This window comes from Mobula birostris, chromosome 5 (assembly GCF_030028105.1).
Source record: "Mobula birostris isolate sMobBir1 chromosome 5, sMobBir1.hap1, whole genome shotgun sequence".
Taxonomy (NCBI): domain Eukaryota; kingdom Metazoa; phylum Chordata; class Chondrichthyes; order Myliobatiformes; family Myliobatidae; genus Mobula; species Mobula birostris.
This window is the reverse complement of record NC_092374.1, coordinates 97969419-97989324: the sequence shown is the minus strand read 5'-3', so window position 1 is coordinate 97989324 and position 19906 is coordinate 97969419. Positions and strand designations below refer to the sequence as shown.

Sequence of the window (19906 nt, the reverse complement as noted above, 5' to 3'; positions counted from 1 at the left end):
TCTCCAACAGTCCCCACATGTCCCCTCCTTAATCCTCCCCTCCCTCTCCACTGCTCACCTCCCCCCGCCTCACCCTCCCCCCCAACTCTGCCCCCCCTCCTGCCTCTCCCCCCTCCCCTGCACATCTCCCCCGTACCTCTCCCAACTCTCCCTTCCCCACACCCCGTCCCCACTCCTCCCCACCCCTCCCCTGTTTGTCCCCTTCTCGCCCCTCCTCTATCCTGTCTCCCATCACCTCGTCACCCTTCCCCGCTCATTCTGCCACCCTGCTGCGTGTTAGTGACTCACTGCCAACCTACTGCTGTCCCTGGCATGTTCTTATCCATTACTAACTTGTTCCTACACGCAGCCCCCTCGCTCCTGCCTCCCTCGCTGAACTCCAAGAATGGCGTAGATGAAATGCATAGCTGTCTGCTCACATCACCGGTCGCCGGTCACCACTTCTCACGTCACTGACCTTCTGCTATCCTGGACATTGTTCACTCTCCAACCAGTGTTACCTCGTTGATAAGCATTTTCCCTTATTGGGAGCTTACCGTGCACAGGCAGCCTTCCCACAAGGCTTCCATTACACAGTATAGAACCAGGCCCTTCAGTCCAACTGTTCGTGCTGACCAAGTTGTCTGTTTGAACTTGTCCCATGTACCAGTCTTTGTCCCATGTCCTTCTAAACCTCTTATCCATGTATCTGTCTTTTAAATGTTGTTAATATTTGCAATCACCTCTTCTGGCAGCTAGTTTTGTGTATAGACCACCCTCTGGTGAAAATGTTGCCCCTCAAGGGGTTCCTATTAAATCTCTCCCCCCCCCCCCCCCCCAAAATTTTGGTCCTCTAGTTGGTGATTTCCTAACCCTGGGGTAAAAGACTGAGCACATTCACTTTACGTGTGCCCCTCGTGATTCTCAGATAACTTTATAAGGTCATCCCTCGTTCTCCTGCACTCCAATCAAGAAAGTCCAAACCTCTCTCCATCACTCAGTCCCTCGAGTGCTGGCAAATAACATCCTCGCAAATCTCTCTCTGCATTCTTTCCAGCTTAACGGCGTCTTTCTTGTGCAAGGCGAGCAGAATTGAACACTGTACTTGAAGTGTGGCCTCACCAGTGCGTGGTACAAACAGACTGTGTGTGGAGTTCTCAGCCAGAGTGTAGTGGGGAGGGGAAATGGTGGGGCAGTGAGGCACTGTGTGAGGTTAGATGGGAATGAGCTGGTTACTGCTTTTCTACTGCATCTGCTGGTTCATCATACTCCATGTCTAACCCCAGTCACTGAGGCTGTTCGGCCCCTCATGTCATGACTTACTGTAAATGATCGCAGTGTGACCACGGAACGAGTCTCCGTGCATATTCCGTGCTGCTGAGGCATCGGTAAACGTGGAACGAATGGCCATGTGTGTGCCATGACTGCTCTCTCTCTTGTCCAGGCCTCATCAGACTCCTTCGAGGAACGGATCATCGCTCTGTGCCTCACCATGATGTCCCGGTCGTGCTGGCTGTCTTCTGAGCGCCTGGTTCACAGTGTCACTTTCCGGGGGATGACACTGCTGCACCTTGCAGCCGCTCAGGGCTACTCCCGACTCATAGAGACCCTCATCAAATGGAGGCAAGAACAATACCCTCCTTGGTAACGTCATCCTGTTACACACTGCACAGTACCCTGTGACGTCAGCCTGTCACACACAACACAGTACCCTGTAACGTCAACCTATTACACACAAAAATACCCTGTAATGTCAGCCTGTAATACACCACACAGTACACTGTAACATCAGCCCGTTATACACTACACAGTACCCTGTAATATCAGCCTGTTACTGCACAGTACCCTGTAATGTCAGCCTGTTACTGCACAGTAGCCTGTAACGTCAGCCCATTACACACCCCACAATACCCTGTAATGTCAGCATGTTACTGCACAGTATCCTGTAACATCAGCCTGTTATACATCACACAGTACCCTGTAACGTCAGCCCATTACACACCACAAAATTCCCTGTAATGTCAGTCTGTTACCGCACAGTACCCTGTAACATCAGCCTGTAACACACCACACAGTATCCTGTAACATCAGCCTGTGATACACCATACAGTATCCTGTAACGTCAGCCTGTAAGACACCACAGAGTACCCTGTAACGTCAGCCCGTTATACACCACACAATACCCTGCAATGTCAGTCTGTTACCACACAGTACCCTGTAACGTCAGCCTGTAACACACCACAAAGTAACCTGTAATGTCAGCCCCTTATACACTACACAGTACCCTGTAACGTCAGCCTGTAACACACCACACAGTACCCTGTAACATCAGCTTGTAACACACCACACAGTACCCTGTAACATCAGTCTGTTACACACCGCACAGTACCTTGTAATGTCAGCCCGTTACACACCCGACAGTACCCTGTAACGTCAGTCTGTTACACACCACACAGAACCCTGTAACATTAGCCTGTTACCACACAGTACCTTGTAATTTGCGGAAGGCCTTTGACAAGGTGCCACACATGAGGCTGCTTAACAAGAGAAGAGCCCATGGAATTACAGGAAAGTTACATACGTGGATAGAGCGTTGACTGATTGGCAGGAAACAGAGAGTGGGAATAAGGGGATCCTATTCTGGTTGGCTGCCGGTTACCAGTGGTCCACAGGGGTCGGTGTTGGGGCCGCTTCTTTTTACGTTGTACATCAACGATTTGGATTATGGAATAGATGGCTTTGTGGCTAAGTTTGCTGACGATACAAAGATAGGTGGAGGGGCCGGTAGTGCTGAGGAAACTGCGAGTCTGCAGAGAGACTTGGATAGATTGGGAGAATGGGCAAAGAAGTGGCAAATGAAATACAATGTTAGAAAGTGTATGGTTATGCACTTTGGCAGAAGAAATAAACAGGCAGACTATTATTTAAATGGGGAGAGAATTCAAAGTTCTGAGATGCAACAGGACTTGGGAGTCCTTGTGCAGGATACCCTTAAAGTTAACCTCCAGGTTGAGTCGGTAGTGAAGAAGGCGAATGCAATGTTGGCATTCACTTCTAGAGGAATAGAGTATAGGAGTAGGGATGTGATGTTGAGGCTCTATAAGGCACTGGTAAGACCTCACTTGGAGTACTGTGGGCAGATTTGGGCTCCTTATTGAAGAAAGGATGTGCTGACGTTGGAGAGGGTTCAGAGAAGATTCACTAGGATGATTCCGGGAATGAGAGGGTTAACATATGAGGAACGTTTGTCCGCTCTTAGACTGTATTCTTTGCAGTTTAGAAGAATGAGGGGGGCCTCATAGAAGCATTTCGAATGTTGAAAGGCATGGACAGAGTAGATGTGGCAAAGTTGTTTCCCATGATGGGGGAGTCTAGTACGAGAGGGCATGACTTAAGGATTGAAGGGCGCCCATTCAGAACAGAGATGTGAAGAAATTTTTTTAGCCAGAGTGTGGTGAATCTGTGGAACTTGTTGCCACGGGCGGCAGTGGAGGCCAAGTCATTGGGTGTATTTAAGGCAGAGATTGATAGGTATCTGAGTAGCCAGGGCATCAAAGGTTATGGTGAGAAGGCGGGGGAGTGGGACAAAATGGGAGAATGGATCAGCTCGTGATAAAATGGCAGACTCGATGGGCTGAGTGGCCGACTTCTGCTCCTTTGTCTTATGGTCTTATGGTAATCTCAGCCCATTACATACCACACAGTACCCTGTAACGTCAGCCCTTTACACACCCCACAATACCCTGTAATGTCAGCCTGTTACACACCACACAGTACCCAATAATGTCAGCCCGTTACACACCACACAATACCCTGTAATGTCAGCCTGTTACTGCACAGTACCCTGTAACGACAGCCTGTTACACACCAAACAGAGCCCCGTAACATCAGCCTGTTATACACCACACAGTACCCTGTAACACACCACAAAGTACCCTGTAAGATCAGCCCGTTGCACACCACACAGTATGCTGTAATGTCAGCCTGTTACACACCACGCAATTCCATATAATGTCAGCCCATTACCCCACAGTACACTGTAACGTCAACCTGTAACGTACCACACAGTACCCTATAATGTCAACCCGTTATACACCACACAGTACCCTGTAACATCAGACTGTTACCATATAGTACCATGTAACGTCAGTCCATTATACACCATACAGTACCCTGTACATCAACCCGTTACATTCCACACAGTACACTGTAATATCAGCCCGCTATACACCACACAGTACCCTGTAACGTCAGACTGTTATACACTACACAGTATCCTGTAACATCAGCCTGTTACTGCACAGTACCCTGTAATGTCAGCCCATTACATACCACATAGTAGCCTGTAATGTCACCCCGTTATACACCATACAGTACCTGGTAACGTCAGCCTGTTACTGCACAGTACCCTGTAACGTCAGCCTGTAACACATCACACAGTACCCTGTAATATCAGCCTGTTACCACACAGTATCCTGTAATGTCAGCCCATTATATACCACACAGTACGCTGTAACGTCAGCCCATTATACACCCCACAATACCCTGTAACATCAGCCTGTTATACACCACACAATACCTTATAATGTCAGCCCATTACACACCTGACAGTACCCTGTAATGTCAGTCCGTTACATACCACACATTACCCTGTAACATCAGCCCATTACCGCATAGTAACCTGTAACATCAGCCTGTTACCACACAGTATCCTGTAATGTCAACCCATTATATACCATACAGTATGCTGTAACGTCAGCCCACTATACACCCCACAATACCTTGTAACATTAACCTGTTACACACCGCTCAATACCTTGTAATGTCAGCCCATTACACACCTGACAGTACCCTGTAATGTCAGCCTGTTACCACACAGTACCCTGTAACGTCAGCCCGTTATACACCGCACAGTACCCTGTAACGTCAGCCTGTTACCGCATAGTACCCTGTAACATTAGTCTGAAACACACCATACAGTACCCTGTAACGTCAGCCTGTTACACACCACATAGTACCCTGTAACGTCAGCCTGTTACCGTACAGTACCCTGTAACATTAGTCTGTAACACACTATACAGCACCCTGTAACGTCAGCCTGTTACACACCACATAGTACACTGTAACGTCAGCCCGTTACATACCACACAGTACCCGGTAATGTCAGCCCGTTACATACCACACAGTACCCTGTAATGTCAGCCCGTTACAACACCACACAGTACCCTGTAATGGCAGCCATTACACACTGAACATTACCCAGTAATGTCAGAGCATTACATAGCATAGAATATGGTGTAATGTTCACGCTGTTTAAGAGAAACATCCTGTCATTGTTGTATAACTGTGCAGGTCTCTGAGTGCCGACAGTTTGGACCTGGAGCAGGAGGTCGATCCCCTGAACGTCGATCATTTCTCCTGCACTCCTCTGGTGAGTCACAAATCCCCAAATCTGGGTCTTTTAGCTGAGTGTCAGACACTGAGTGGAGACCTAGTGGCACAGATAGGGTGGGCAGTCAGAACCCTTATCCCAGAGTAGAAATGTCAAACACTTGTACTTCAGGTGAGAGGGGAATGGTTTAGAAGAGATGTGCAAGTTTATTTTACAGAAAGTGGTGAATGCTAGGGGTGGTGGTACAATAGTGAACTTTAAGCAGCTGTTGGACAGATACACAATTCAGCACAGTGTTCAGCACAGACATGGTGGGTTGAAGGACTTGTTCCTTTGCACATCTGTTCTCTTTTATAATGACATGTCCTTTCTACAGTGCACACTCCGTTATTGGCAGAGGGACATAGAGAGGAAGGTGGGGAAGATGAAGAGGTACCCAGAGGAATGGAGGAGAATAAAAGTGGATTGAGGGACCTGGGAGAATGGTAGGAGCTTGAGGGGGTAAGATGCAGGGGTCAGAGGCACTGATTTGACATCTGATGGACGTGAGTGGGCCAATGATGCTGAGGAAGAGAGAAGGGCAGGGAGGGAGGAGAGAGGACGTGAAGTAAGGAGGGAGTTACATTGGGAAGGAGAGGTCGTGCGGAGGAAGGAGAGAGGACATGGAATCTGTGGTGGGTAAGATACGGGGTGACGATGTAGAGAGAGGTGGAGGAGAACGAGCAGGTAGGGGGAGGGTGTGTATTCGGGCTGGGGTATGACCATGACTGCTGCCCTCAGTCACCCACTGCTGTTCTCTCTCCAGATGTGGGCTTGTGCCCTGGGACATGTTGATGCAGCTGTCACCCTATATGGGTGGAACCAGCGAGCTCTCCTCATCCCCGACTCCCTGGGGCGGTTGCCCTTGCACGTGGCTCGGGCCCGCGGCCACGTCCGGCTTGCAACTCGCTTGGAGGAGCTGCAGGGTCAGGGTGAGAGCAGCTCGTTGACGATACGCGTGCCCGAGGGAGACACAACTGATGGGCAGTGGCCGTTGTCTACAAGCGATGCTCCAGACACACCCAGGGGTCCACTGTCCTCATTGGCCAGCCCGGACACAGGTAGCCGGACACATTTCCCTCTCCCTCACTGTCCAAACAGCCCCAACTCTCCCACTCTCCTGTCCGCCCGCTCCCTCACCATCCCAACTACCTACCCCTCCGTCCCATTTTTTCCACCCCCTCCTCACCCTTCCCCTCCCTTCCCTCACTTCCCCACCCTGCCCCCCCTCCTTTCCTCGCCATCCTCTCCTCAACCACTACTCCCCACCGTTCACTCCTTTCCTCTTTCTACATCTCCCCCTCTGTTCTACGACGTTCAACCCATGTGTGATGTCCATAGGCCGTTCGACCTGAAGTTCTCTTGTCTCTGACTGTGAGACATTCGACCTGGAGTTGTGTTGTGCCGTCTGTTGGACATTCGATCTGGTGTTGTGTTGTCTCTGTCTGTGTGATGTCCATAGGCCATTTGCCCTGGAGTTGTGTTGCTCTGTCTGTGGGACATTTGCCATGGAGATGTGTTGTCCCTGTCTGTGTGATGTCCATAGGCCGTTCGACCTGGATTTGTGTTGTCTCTGTGTGACATTCACCCTGGATTTGTGTTGTCTCTGTGTGACATTCACCCTGGAATCGTGTTGTCTCTGTGTGACATTCACCCTGGAATTGTGTTGTCTCTGTGGGACATTCGACCTGGAGTTGTGTTGTATCTGTGGGACATTCACCCTGGAATTATGTTGTCTCTGTCTGTGTGACATTCACCCTGGAATTGTGTTGTTTCTGTCTGTGGGACATTCGACCTGGAGTTGTGTTGTCTCTGTGGGACATTCGACCTGGAGTTGTGTTGTCTCTGTCTGTGGGACACTCGACCTGGAGTTGTGTTGTCTCTGTCTGTGGGACATTCACCCTGGAATTGTGTTGTCTCTGTGGGACATTCACCCTGGAATTGTGTATTCTCTGTCTGTCTGACATTCACCCTGGAATTGTGTTATCTCTGTCTATGTCATATCCATAGGCGATTCAACCTGGAGTTGTGTTGTCTGTGCCAGTGGGGCATTTGACCTGAAGTTGTGTTGTCTCCATCTGTGGGACATTTGACCTGGAGTTGTGTTGTCTCCGTCTGTGGGACATTTGACCTGGAGTTGTGTTGTCTCTGTCTGTCTGACATTCACCCTGGAATTGTGTTATCTCTGTCTATGTGATGTCCATAGGTGATTCAACATGGAGTTCTGTTGTCTCTGTCTGTGGGACATTTGACCTGGAGTTGTGTTGTCTCCATCTGTGGGACATTCGACCTGGAGTTGTGTTGTCTCCGTCTGTGGGACACTTCACCTGGAGTTGTGTTGTCTCTGTCTGTGGGACATTTGACCTGGAGTTGTGTTGTCTCTGTCTGTGTGACATTCGACCTGGAGTTGTGTTGTCTCCATCTGTGGGACATTTGACCTGGAGTTGTGTTGTCTCTGTCTGTGGGACATTTCACCTGGAGTTGTGTTGTCTCTGTCTGTCTGACATTCGACCTTGAGTTGTGTTGTCTCCGTCTGTGGGACACTTCACCTGGAGTTGTGTTGTCTCTGTCTGTGTGACATTCACCCTGGAATTGTGTTATCTCTGTCTGTGTGATGTCCATAGGCGATTCAACCTGGAGTTGTGTTGTCTCTGTCTCTGGGACATTTGACCTGGAGTTGTGTTGTCTCTGTCTGTGGGGCATTCGACCTGGAGTTGTGTTGTCTCCATCTGTGGGACATTCGACCTGGAGTTGTGTTGTCTCCGTCTGTGGGACATTTCACCTGGAGTTGTGTTGTCTCTGTCTGTGTGACATTCACCCTGGAATTGTGTTATCTCTGTATGTGTGTTGTCCATAGGCGATTCAACATAGAGTTCTGTTGTGTCTGTCTGTGGGACATTTGACCTGGAGTTGTGTTGTCTCCATCTGTGGGACATTCAACCTGGATTTGTGTTGTCTCCGTCTGTGGGACATTTGACCTGGAGTTGTGTTGTCTCTGTCTGTGGGACATTTGACCTGGAGTTGTGCTGTCTCTGTCTGTGTGACATTCACCCTGGAATTGTGTTATCTCTGTGTGATGTCCGTAGGCGATTTAACCTGGAGTTGTGTTGTCTGTGTCTGTGGGGCATTCGACCTGGAGTTGTGTTGTCTCTGGTCTGTGGGACATTTGACCTGGAGTTGTGTTGTCTCTGTCTGTGGGACATTTGACCTGGAGTTGTGTTGGCTCTCTCTTTGTGATATCCATGGGCCATGTTACCTGGTGTCTCAGTGCTATCTGTCTCCTCTGGAGACCTGTGTCCTGCGAATTTTGGTCCCTCTGTTTGCCACATTCCAGCCCCACAGAGATTGATCCTGGAGGATGGGTGGGACTGAGCTCCTATCGGTGCCAACACATTGATTCACTTGGGTGACCCCTGGGGCCAGGCAGCCTCTGTGGAGGAAGCTGGAAAGTCCTGACGATGGGTCATGGCCTGAAACAGCCACTGTCCATTCAGCCCTAGGGATCCTGCCTGACCCACTCAGATCCATTTATCAGTTGTTCGTAGATAGTACCAAGCCATGAGATGTAGAGGCAGAATTAGGCCATTCAGCTCATGGAGCCTGCTCCACCATACTATCATAGGTGATTTGACTCTTGAACCCCACTTTCCTCGCTTCTCCATATAACCATAACCCCCCTGTCCATCAAGAATCTATTAACCTCCACTTTGTGTAAGCCAGTGACTTGGCTTACACAGCCGTCTGTGGCAATGAATTCCACAGATTCACCACCTTCTGGCTAAAGGAATTCCTCCTCATCTGTGTTGTAAAGCTACGACTGGTGCTGGGGACAGAGGACTGTTATGTGCATTGACTGTGAAGAACAGGGCTTGTTTTGCTGTCGTTATATTCTGTGTTGTAAAGCTATGCCTGGTGCTGGGGACAGAGGACTGTTATGTGCATTGATTGTGAGGAACAGGGCTTGTTTTGCTGTCGTTGTGTTCTGTGTTGCTCTGCCGAGCGTTGTGGACGTGCTGTCTGGGTGCAGATTGTGGGCCACACTTGCAGTCTGCCTGCAGCACATCCTTGGGTATGCTGGTTGTTCACTCAAACAACCCAGTTCACTGTATGTTTCGATGTACACGTGATGAATAAATAAACCTGAATCTGAATTCTGAGGCTATTCACTCTGGTCCTACACTCTCCCGCTATTGGAAACATATCAGATATCAGAGCAGAATTAGGCCATCTGGCCCATCGAGTCTGCTCTGCTATCTCATCACTGCTGATCCAATTCCCTCTCAGCCCCAGTCTCCTGCCTTCTCCCTGTAGCCCTTCATACCCCGACTGATCAATAATCTATCAACCTCTGCCTTAAATATACTCAAAGACTTGGCCTCCACAGCCACCCACAGCAACAAATTCCACAGATTCACCACTTTCTGGCTAAAGAAATTCCTTCTTATTTCCATTCTGAATGGAATCTATTTTGAGTCTTTGTCTTCTGTTCTTAGACATCCACATCCTTGCCACGTCCAATCTATTTCAGCCTTTCAACATTTGAAAGGTTTCAATGAGATCCCCTTTCATTCTTCTGATCTCCAGTGAATATAGGCACAGGCTCCTCACCCCTGAATCCTTCTCGTGAGCCTTCTCTGCAGTCTCCGCAATCTCCTTCTCGTCAGCACAGTAGTCTGCTAAACATATCCTGTCCTGAGCTCAGTTAGACAGTGGGCTCCCACCAGACTGGGTCCCTGTAGCGTTTTCCTATGCCCAGGTGGGGCAGGTTGACCTCCAGCGTGTTTCCATGTTGCTGTGCAGAACTGTGCGGTCCTGTGTTGGTTTGGATCTGCACTCACCCTTCTCTCCCACAGGTCTGAGCGTGGCCACCAGCCCGTCCTCTCCCTCCTCGCTGCCTGAGGGCTTGGGAGCCAACTCCGTGAGCTCAGCGTACTCCAGCGCATCGGTGAGTGGGGAGAGCGCTACCTACAGCCCTGAGCTTGGTGCCCATGGGGACCCGGACATTGCCATGGAGGTCTGTGAGTCTCAGCAGATGGTGGGGCCAGCCAGCCCTGGGGGGAAGGGGGACTCACTGTGGCCCCTCCCCTCACAGCAGGAGTCTCGGCAACGAGGGACCCCCAGCCCCACTCCCCAGTCCCGCTACTTCATTGACTACGGGCTGACGCATGGCAACGGGCAGTTCTCTGTGACGATTGGTCGGGATTCCATTGAGACCGGCCTCCTGCGGTTTAACGAGAATGAGGAAAATGAGGAGTTCCTGCCGCCTGTCGACGTGTTACAGGTACGAACCAGACCCCGTCCTCCCCACGCACCCTCGTACATACTCTGCCACTTGCTCCTCTCAGAATCCAATCCTACACCGGGATCCCCGAGTCCCAATTTCCAACCCGGGATCATTAGAGTCTACGTCCACATTAGAGTCGGGTCCCCATGTCCCACTCTGGGTCCCCAATTCCCTTCTCAGGAGGTACAGTTGTTATTCCCACGCCAAGTGATACAGTTGTTATACAGTTGCACCACCTGTGCTAAGCAGGCCTGACCAATGATGCTCCTGCTGCCCTCACAGGTGGACATGATGGCCCTGGCTGAGCAGATCATCGAGGCCACTCCAGAACGAATTAAACAGGAAGACTTTAACTCAGTCGAGGCTCCTCTCAAAGAACGCCAGGACAGCTCGAGTATCAGCAACACCATGACATGGCTTGCCACCTACCTGGAGAACGTGGACCAGCTGCCCAACTTCTCCCAGCACAGGTGGGTCTAGACTCGGCACATGCACACCCAACGCCATCTAACATTGGGGTACAGTACTGGTCAGGGCGGTTCTGTCACTGCGCAATATGGGTACAGTACCATTGGGGATGGGTCTGTCACTGTATAACACTGGGGTTCGGTACTGGACAGGATGGGTCTGTCACTGTATAAGTCTGGGGTACAGTACCAGTGGGAATGGGTCTGTCCTTGTATAACACTGGGGTATAGTACCGTGGGTATGAATCTGTCACTGTATAACACCAGGGTACAGTACCACTGGGGTTGGCTGTGTCACTGTATAACACTGGGGTTATGTACTGATGTAGATGAGTCTGTCACAATATAACACTGAAGTACGATATTAGTGGGGATGGATCTGTGTGTGACCCACGGATGATGGTAATGATAAGGTGGGGAGTATGTGCTGGTTTGTTTGGGGTAAAGTTGAGGCTGAACAGAGCGAATGCCCTCCCCCTCCCTGGATAGTCATGGGCTGCATCCTTGCCACCTCCAGGGCCTGTCATTTGGTGTCGGGTTCCCTGCTGACGCACGAGGCGACTGCTTCAATGATCCAGCAAATGCCAATGCAGCACAGATATACGTGGGCATAGAGCACAAGTTCACACAGGCTGGGGGCACAGTGAGACCTGTCCCAGTGGACAGAAGGACAGATTTATCCTGTCGGACTGGGGGCACAGAGAGCCTTGACCCAGTGGACAGGAGGACAGATTTATGCCGTCGGACTGGGGGCACAGAGAGCCCTGACCCAGTGGACAGGAGGACAGATTTATGCCGTCGGACTGGGGGCACAGAGAGCCCTGACCCAGTGGACTGGAGGACAGATGGACAGATTTATGCTGTTGGACTGGGGGCACAGAGAGCCCTGACCCAGTGGACAGGAGGACAGATTTATGCCGTCGGACTGGGGGCACAGAGAGCCCTGACCCAGTGGACTGGAGGACAGATGGACAGATTTATGCTGTTGGACTGGGGGCACAGAGAGCCCTGACCCAGTGGACAGGAGGACAGATTTATGCCGTCGGACTGGGAGCACAGAGAGCCCTGACCCAGTGGACAGGAGGACAGATTTATGCCGTCGGACTGGGGGCAGAGAGAGCCCTGACCCAGTGGACTGGAGGACAGATGGACAGATTTATGCTGTTGGACTGGGGGCACAGAGAGCCCTGACCCAGTGGACAGGAGGACAGATTTATGCCATCGGACTGGGAGCACAGAGAGCCTTGACCCAGTGGACAGGAGGACAGATTTATCCTGTTGGACTGGGGGCACAGAGACCCCTGACCCAGTGGACAGGAGGACAGATTTATGCCATCGGACTGGGGGCACAGAGACCCCTGACCCAGTGGACTGGACAGATTTATGCCGTCGGACTGGGGGCACAGAGAGCCCTGACCCAGTGGACTGGACAGATTTATGCCGTCGGACTGGGGGCACAGAGAGCCCTGACCCAGTGGACAGGAGGACAGATTTATGCCATCGGACTGGGGGCACAGAGACCCCTGACCCAGTGGACTGGACAGATTTATGCCGTCGGACTGGGGGCACAGAGAGCCCTGACCCAGTGGACTGGACAGATTTATGCCGTCGGACTGGGGGCACAGAGAGCCCTGACCCAGTGGACTGGACAGATTTATGCCATCGGACTGGGGGCACAGAGAGCCCTGACCCAGTGGACTGGAGGACAGATGGACAGATTTATGCTGTTGGACTGGGGGCACAGAGAGCCCTGACCCAGTGGACTGGACAGATTTATGCCATCGGACTGGGGGCACAGAGAGCCCTGACCCAGTGGACTGGAGGACAGATGGACAGATTTATGCTGTTGGACTGGGGGCACAGAGAGCCCTGACCCAGTGGACAGGAGGACAGATTTATGCCGTCGGACTGGGAGCACAGAGAGCCCTGACCCAGTGGACAGGAGGACAGATTTATCCTGTCGGACTGGGGGCAGAGAGAGCCCTGACCCAGTGGACTGGAGGACAGATGGACAGATTTATGCCATCGGACTGGGAGCACAGAGAGCCTTGACCCAGTGGACAGGAGGACAGATTTATCCTGTTGGACTGGGGGCACAGAGACCCCTGACCCAGTGGACAGGAGGACAGATTTATGCCATCGGACTGGGATCACAGAGAGCCCTGACCCAGTGGACTGGACAGATTTATGCCGTCGGACTGGGGGCACAGAGAGCCCTGACCCAGTGGACTGGACAGATTTATGCCGTCGGACTGGGGGCACAGAGAGCCCTGACCCAGTGGACTGGACAGATTTATGCCGTCGGACTGGGGGCACAGAGAGCCCTGACCCAGTGGACTGGAGGACAGATGGACAGATTTATGCTGTTGGACTGGGGGCACAGAGAGCCCTGACCCAGTGGACAGGAGGACAGATTTATGCCGTCGGACTGGGAGCACAGAGAGCCCTGACCCAGTGGACAGGAGGACAGATTTATGCCGTCGGACTGGGGGCAGAGAGAGCCCTGACCCAGTGGACTGGAGGACAGATTTATGCCATCGGACTGGGAGCACAGAGAGCCCTGACCCAGTGGACTGGAGGACAGATTTATGCCATCGGACTGGGGGCACAGAGACCCCTGACCCAGTGGACTGGAGGACAGATTTATGCCGTCAGACTGGGGGCAGAGAGAGCCCTGACCCAGTGGACTGGAGGACAGATGGACAGATTTATGCCGTCGGACTGGGGGCACAGAGAGCCCTGACCCAGTGGACTGGAGGACAGATTTATGCCATCGGACTGGGGGCACAGAGACCCCTGACCCAGTGGACTGGAGGACAGATTTATGCCGTCAGACTGGGGGCAGAGAGAGCCCTGACCCAGTGGACTGGAGGACAGATGGACAGATTTATGCCGTCGGACTGGGGGCACAGAGAGCCCTGACCCAGTGGACTGGAGGACAGATTTATACCATCGGACTGGGGGCACAGAGAGCCCTGACCCAGTGGACTGGAGGACAGATGGACAGATTTATGCTGTTGGACTGGGAGCACAGAGAGCCCTGACCCAGTGGACTGGAGGACAGATTTATGCCATCGGACTGGGGGCACAGAGACCCCTGACGCAGTGGACTGGAGGACAGATTTATGCCGTCAGACTGGGGGCAGAGAGAGCCCTGACCCAGTGGACTGGAGGACAGATGGACAGATTTATGCTGTTGGACTGGGGGCACAGAGAGCCCTGACCCAGTGGACAGGAGGACAGATTTATGCCGTCGGACTGGGGGCAGAGAGAGCCCTGACCCAGTGGACTGGAGGACAGATTTATGCCATCGGACTGGGAGCACAGAGAGCCCTGACCCAGTGGACTGGAGGACAGATTTATGCCATCGGACTGGGGGCACAGAGACCCCTGACCCAGTGGACTGGAGGACAGATTTATGCCGTCAGACTGGGGGCAGAGAGAGCCCTGACCCAGTGGACTGGAGGACAGATGGACAGATTTATGCCGTCGGACTGGGGGCACAGAGAGCCCTGACCCAGTGGACTGGAGGACAGATTTATGCCATCGGACTGGGGGCACAGAGACCCCTGACCCAGTGGACTGGAGGACAGATTTATGCCGTCAGACTGGGGGCAGAGAGAGCCCTGACCCAGTGGACTGGAGGACAGATGGACAGATTTATGCCGTCGGACTGGGGGCACAGAGAGCCCTGACCCAGTGGACTGGAGGACAGATTTATACCATCGGACTGGGGGCACAGAGAGCCCTGACCCAGTGGACTGGAGGACAGATGGACAGATTTATGCTGTTGGACTGGGAGCACAGAGAGCCCTGACCCAGTGGACTGGAGGACAGATTTATGCCATCGGACTGGGGGCACAGAGACCCCTGACGCAGTGGACTGGAGGACAGATTTATGCCGTCAGACTGGGGGCAGAGAGAGCCCTGACCCAGTGGACTGGAGGACAGATGGACAGATTTATGCTGTTGGACTGGGGGCACAGAGAGCCCTGACCCAGTGGACAGGAGGACAGATTTATGCCGTCGGACTGGGAGCACAGAGAGCCCTGACCCAGTGGACAGGAGGACAGATTTATGCCGTCGGACTGGGGGCAGAGAGAGCCCTGACCCAGTGGACTGGAGGACAGATTTATGCCGTCGGACTGGGGGCAGAGAGAGCCCTGACCCAGTGGACTGGAGGACAGATTTATGCCATCGGACTGGGAGCACAGAGAGCCCTGACCCAGTGGACTGGAGGACAGATTTATGCCATCGGACTGGGGGCACAGAGACCCCTGACCCAATGGACTGGAGGACAGATTTATGCCATCAGACTGGGGGCAGAGAGAGCCCTGACCCAGTGGACTGGAGGACAGATGGACAGATTTATGCCGTCGGACTGGGGGCACAGAGAGCCCTGACCCAGTGGACTGGAGGACAGATTTATACCGTCGGACTGGGGGCACAGAGAGCCCTGACCCAGTGGACTGGAGGACAGATGGACAGATTTATGCTGTTGGACTGGGAGCACAGAGAGCCCTGACCCAGTGGACTGGAGGACAGATTTATGCCATCGGACTGGGGGCACAGAGACCCCTGACGCAGTGGACTGGAGGACAGATTTATGCCGTCAGACTGGGGGCAGAGAGAGCCCTGACCCAGTGGACTGGAGGACAGATGGACAGATTTATGCCGTCGGACTGGGGGCACAGAGAGCCCTGACCCAGTGGACTGGAGGACAGATTTATACCATCGGACGGGGGGCACAGAGAGCCCTGACCCAGTGGACTGGAGGACAGATGGACAGATTTATGCCGGCCGGCTGGGGGCACAGAGATCCCTGACCCAGTGGACTGGAGGACAGATTTATGCCATCGGACTGGGGGCACGGAGACCCCTGATCCAGCGGACTGGAGGACAGATTTATCCTGTCGGACTGGGGGCACAGAGAGCCCTGACCCAGTGGACTGGAGGACAGATGGACAGATTTATGCCATCGGACTGGGGGCAGAGAGAGCCCTGAGCCAGTGGACTGGAGGACAGATGGACAGATTTATTCCATCGGACTGGGGGCAGAGAGAGCCCTGAGCCAGTGGACTGGAGGACAGATGGACAGATTTATTCCGTCGGACTGGGGGCAGAGAGAGCCCTGAGCCAGTGGACTGGAGGACTGATGGACAGATTTATTCCGTCGGACTGGGGGCACAGAGAGCCCTGACCCAGTGGACTGGAGGACAGATTTATGCCATCGGACTGGGGGCACAGAGACCCCTGACCCAGTGGACTGGAGGACAGATTTATGCCAGCCGGCTGGGGATGCAGTCTTTGTGAGCAGCAGTTACCCTGAGAGTGGGTCCTGCAATATTTCACTATGTAATGAGCAGCGCTGAGTTCTGCTGCAGAGTCACTGACATCCTGTCCTACTCCTTTCACCTCACACCAGGCTTGAACAGCCTCAGGGCATGTGGAGTGTCCAAAGTGTCTGGGGGCAGACACAGAGGAGGGGTTCCACCATGGGGCACAGACCTGCTGAACCACACCGGCAGTAGGGCTTGACCCTCTCCTCCTCCCAACTGTCTGCCTCTGTACACATCAGTCTCTGCCGGCACCTCCCTTGCTACTGACTGTCGGGAGCTGGTTGAATGTAGAACAGCACAGGAACAGGCCTTCTGTTGAACCTGCTGGAAAATTAATCTAAATCCCTTCTGTACCTGACCCACAGTGAATCAGGCATCAGCCTGGTATTTCCCTCCCCCTCACTTCCCACCACCCCTTCACCCAGGTACCGGTCCAAATCTGAACACTAATCCCTCCTACACCCAACAAACAGAGGGTAGGCCATTCAGCTTATTCGGTCTGTGTTTCCTCCCAATCTCAGTTTTCCACTCCCCCCTTCCCTATTCCTTTCTCGATTCCAGATTCCCTCTCACTCCCCAATATCTTAATCCCTAATACCCACTTCCTTCCTATCCTCCCCCTTGCTCCCAGATTCCCCCCTTTGCTCCCCATTCCTCCTCTTTATCCCAGATTCTCTCCACAGACCATGTTGCAGGAGACCCTTTTGACTCTGCTTTAGAAGCAGGGATGAGCTGCCCCCTGCTGGTGGAGAGTTGTTTCCCTGCACCATTGGATCATTGTACTCAATATTTGAGTAATATTGTAAATATTGCTTGGTGAAGCATGCCTTATTGTTTAAGTAATTTTTTATGGTTATACATACGAAATATGTGAATGGCTTACTTCATCACACCACCGTGACGTACATAAAGTTAAATCAAACATACACGAGTTATCTCCAGGCTGCCTTGCTTCCCTTTCAATTAGTTTTTATATTTTGGAGTTACAAAACATAACATCCATCAAGCCCCTCCTTCACTCCTGTGCACTGCCGAGGTTCTCTCCTTCACTGTCTCGTACACTCCATGTTCTGTATGTTCTCTGTGTCTGTGATCTGACTGCAATGCCGTGTGTGGCAGTGAACCTGAGCTGAAGGTGCTCCCCCAGTGGTCAGGGATGGGGGAGGGGGAGGAGGAGGATCAGTGGTACCCATGACCTTGAACCTGACAGAAGGTTGTGGCTTTGGGACATGCCCTTGGGGTAGCTGGGATGAGAAACTCTCTGTCTGACAAAGAATGACGTTCATTTACATAACTTTCGATTAGAATATTGATATAATTGGTAAATTGAAACCTTTCCATCCTTGCCTAGGATGGTGTGGTGCCCACTATTCCTGGAAATCCACTGGAGAACCAGTGTCCGTGACACTCAGGCACAAACGTGTCCTCGGAGAGGGGCTGGGAGTTCCTGCTTGGACCTGGGAATGGCCAGGAATAGCAGGTTCCCCTGAGTGATTCACCCCCTCTGCACCAGGTGACCAAAGATTTGAACTTGGGGCTTAGGTCTCACCAGTCTTGTGGGCAAGTACTCAAAGGGGGAAAGAGAGAACTTGCATCAGACCCTGAGTACCTTCAGCAGCCTGGCAGAGGACCCCAACCAAGTCACCCACCATTCTGACATGGGATGTGTTCCTGCCACTGCACTGACTGGCTTCCTTTCTGTGCCAGGGAGTATTTCCAGAACACACATAGCGTAGCTCACAATGAACAGTTCCCTTCTCAGGAACAACTGCATGAGGCCTAGTCTGGTGCTGCTCGATTGCAGCCACATGTATACTCCTCCTTCTGGACAGCAGGCAGATCCCACAACAGTGGTGTCAGTCCTGCCCACAGCTCGCTTGCTAGCTTGGACTTGCAGTCTTCTACCTGGAGATTGATGGGATGGTATGGAGGGAGCTTCACTCTGTGTCTGACCCGGGAGTGTGTGATGGGACGGTGTGGAGGGAGCTTCACTCTGTGTCTAACTCGGGGAGTGTGTGATGGGATAGTGTGGAGCGGACTTCATTCTAATCTAATGCTCTCGTTAATGTTTACCCCTCACAGATCAGCCTGTAACCAACCGCTGACACCACCATCTCACGCCTGCCTCAGTCCTGTGAACTCACCGCTCAGCGACATCACCTTCGAGAGAGTGGACGTGGCAGCCAACACTGGCTGGTCAGATTTCTTCAATGCCTCCACCAATGGCAAGATGGAGAGTGAATTCGCTCTGCTGACATTGTCTGATCACGAACAGCGGGAGCTGTATGAAGCTGCTCGCATCATCCAGACTGCCTTCCGCAAGTACAAGGTGAAGGGCGGCTATGAGGCAGTAGGGTCAGTTTCTTTTCCCCCTCTCTTCCCTGCTACCCCTCACACAGTGGCAACGGTACAGATCTGGCCACCAGCTGTAAGCCGAGGTCCCTCCGAGGAAACCTCCCCTGTGTAACAGAACAGCATCAGGACACGGCAGAGCAAGGGGGGTGGGGAAGGGGCAAGGGAAAGGCTGAGCTTGTGAGAAGGGTGTGGAGAGGACAGTGTGGAGGGGTAGTAAGAGGATGGGGAGGGGAGGGGGTGAGGAGGGGAGGTGGGTGAGGAATGCAGGGCCAGGGGGCCAGGACAGGAGGGGAGGGTGAAGAGGGGGAGAGAGGCGGAGAAGGGGTGAGGAAGGCAAGGTTAGGGGATCTGGTGGAGGTGAGGAGCTGTGGATGGGAGGGTGTTAGGATAAGGAGGAGAGGGGAGGGCAGGGAGAGAGTTCATGGGCTGGGATGGAGAGTGGTGATGGTGACTGTAAGGATGAGGGAGTGGGAGGGTGAGGGGAGGGGAGGATGTGAGAAGAGGAACCATGGGGAAATGGGAGGGGTGACTGTCCGGTTACTGGGGCGGATAGGGGCAACTCTGGGTGGCTGTGACTTTCTCTGTGTATGACAGGGGCGCCGCCTGAAGGAACAACAGGAGGTAGCGGCTGCAGTCATTCAGCGATGCTACAGGAAGTACAAGCAGGTATAGTGTGAATAAATAACCATCACATCCAGCACCGTGGATCATGTTTATAGCATCCATCTTTCCTCACAAATCTGGCATTTCATTCAAAATCCTCCTCCTCCCTACTCACCTCTTCCTCCTCCTCCCTTCTCTCCCCCTCCCTTCTCTCCCCCTCACTACTCACCCCTTCTCTGTTCCCTCCCCGTCCTGTCTCCCCCTTCCTCCTCCCCACCTCCCTCTTTCCCCTTCTCCCCCTCTCCCCCTTCTCCCCGCTCCCTCTCTCTCTTTCTCCTGTCTCCCCTATCTCTCCCCTCCCTTCTCTCCCCCTCCCCTCTCTCCCCCTCCCCTCTCTCCCCCTCCCCTCTCTCCCCCCTCCCCTCTCTCCCCCCTCCCCTCTCTCCCC

At 52.9% G+C, this 19906-nt stretch overlaps 1 protein-coding gene across 5 annotated transcripts in view; it reads left to right on the top strand.

Moving 5' to 3' along the window:
- LOC140197915 (calmodulin-binding transcription activator 2-like) overlaps positions 1 to 19906 on the top strand; it is a 216123-nt gene that overhangs the window by 174747 nt on the left and 21470 nt on the right. For 4 of the 5 annotated variants that reach the window (XM_072258515.1, XM_072258516.1, XM_072258517.1 and 1 more), the window contains 7 exons: positions 1424 to 1602; positions 5332 to 5410; positions 6177 to 6471; positions 10264 to 10691; positions 10977 to 11164; positions 18583 to 18829; positions 19450 to 19521. In XM_072258515.1, coding sequence (XP_072114616.1) covers positions 1424 to 1602; positions 5332 to 5410; positions 6177 to 6471; positions 10264 to 10691; positions 10977 to 11164; positions 18583 to 18829; positions 19450 to 19521 — 1488 coding nt within the window. The remainder of the gene's footprint in view (positions 1 to 1423; positions 1603 to 5331; positions 5411 to 6176; positions 6472 to 10263; positions 10692 to 10976; positions 11165 to 18582; positions 18830 to 19449; positions 19522 to 19906) is intronic. The other variant, XM_072258518.1, reaches the window with a different exon arrangement.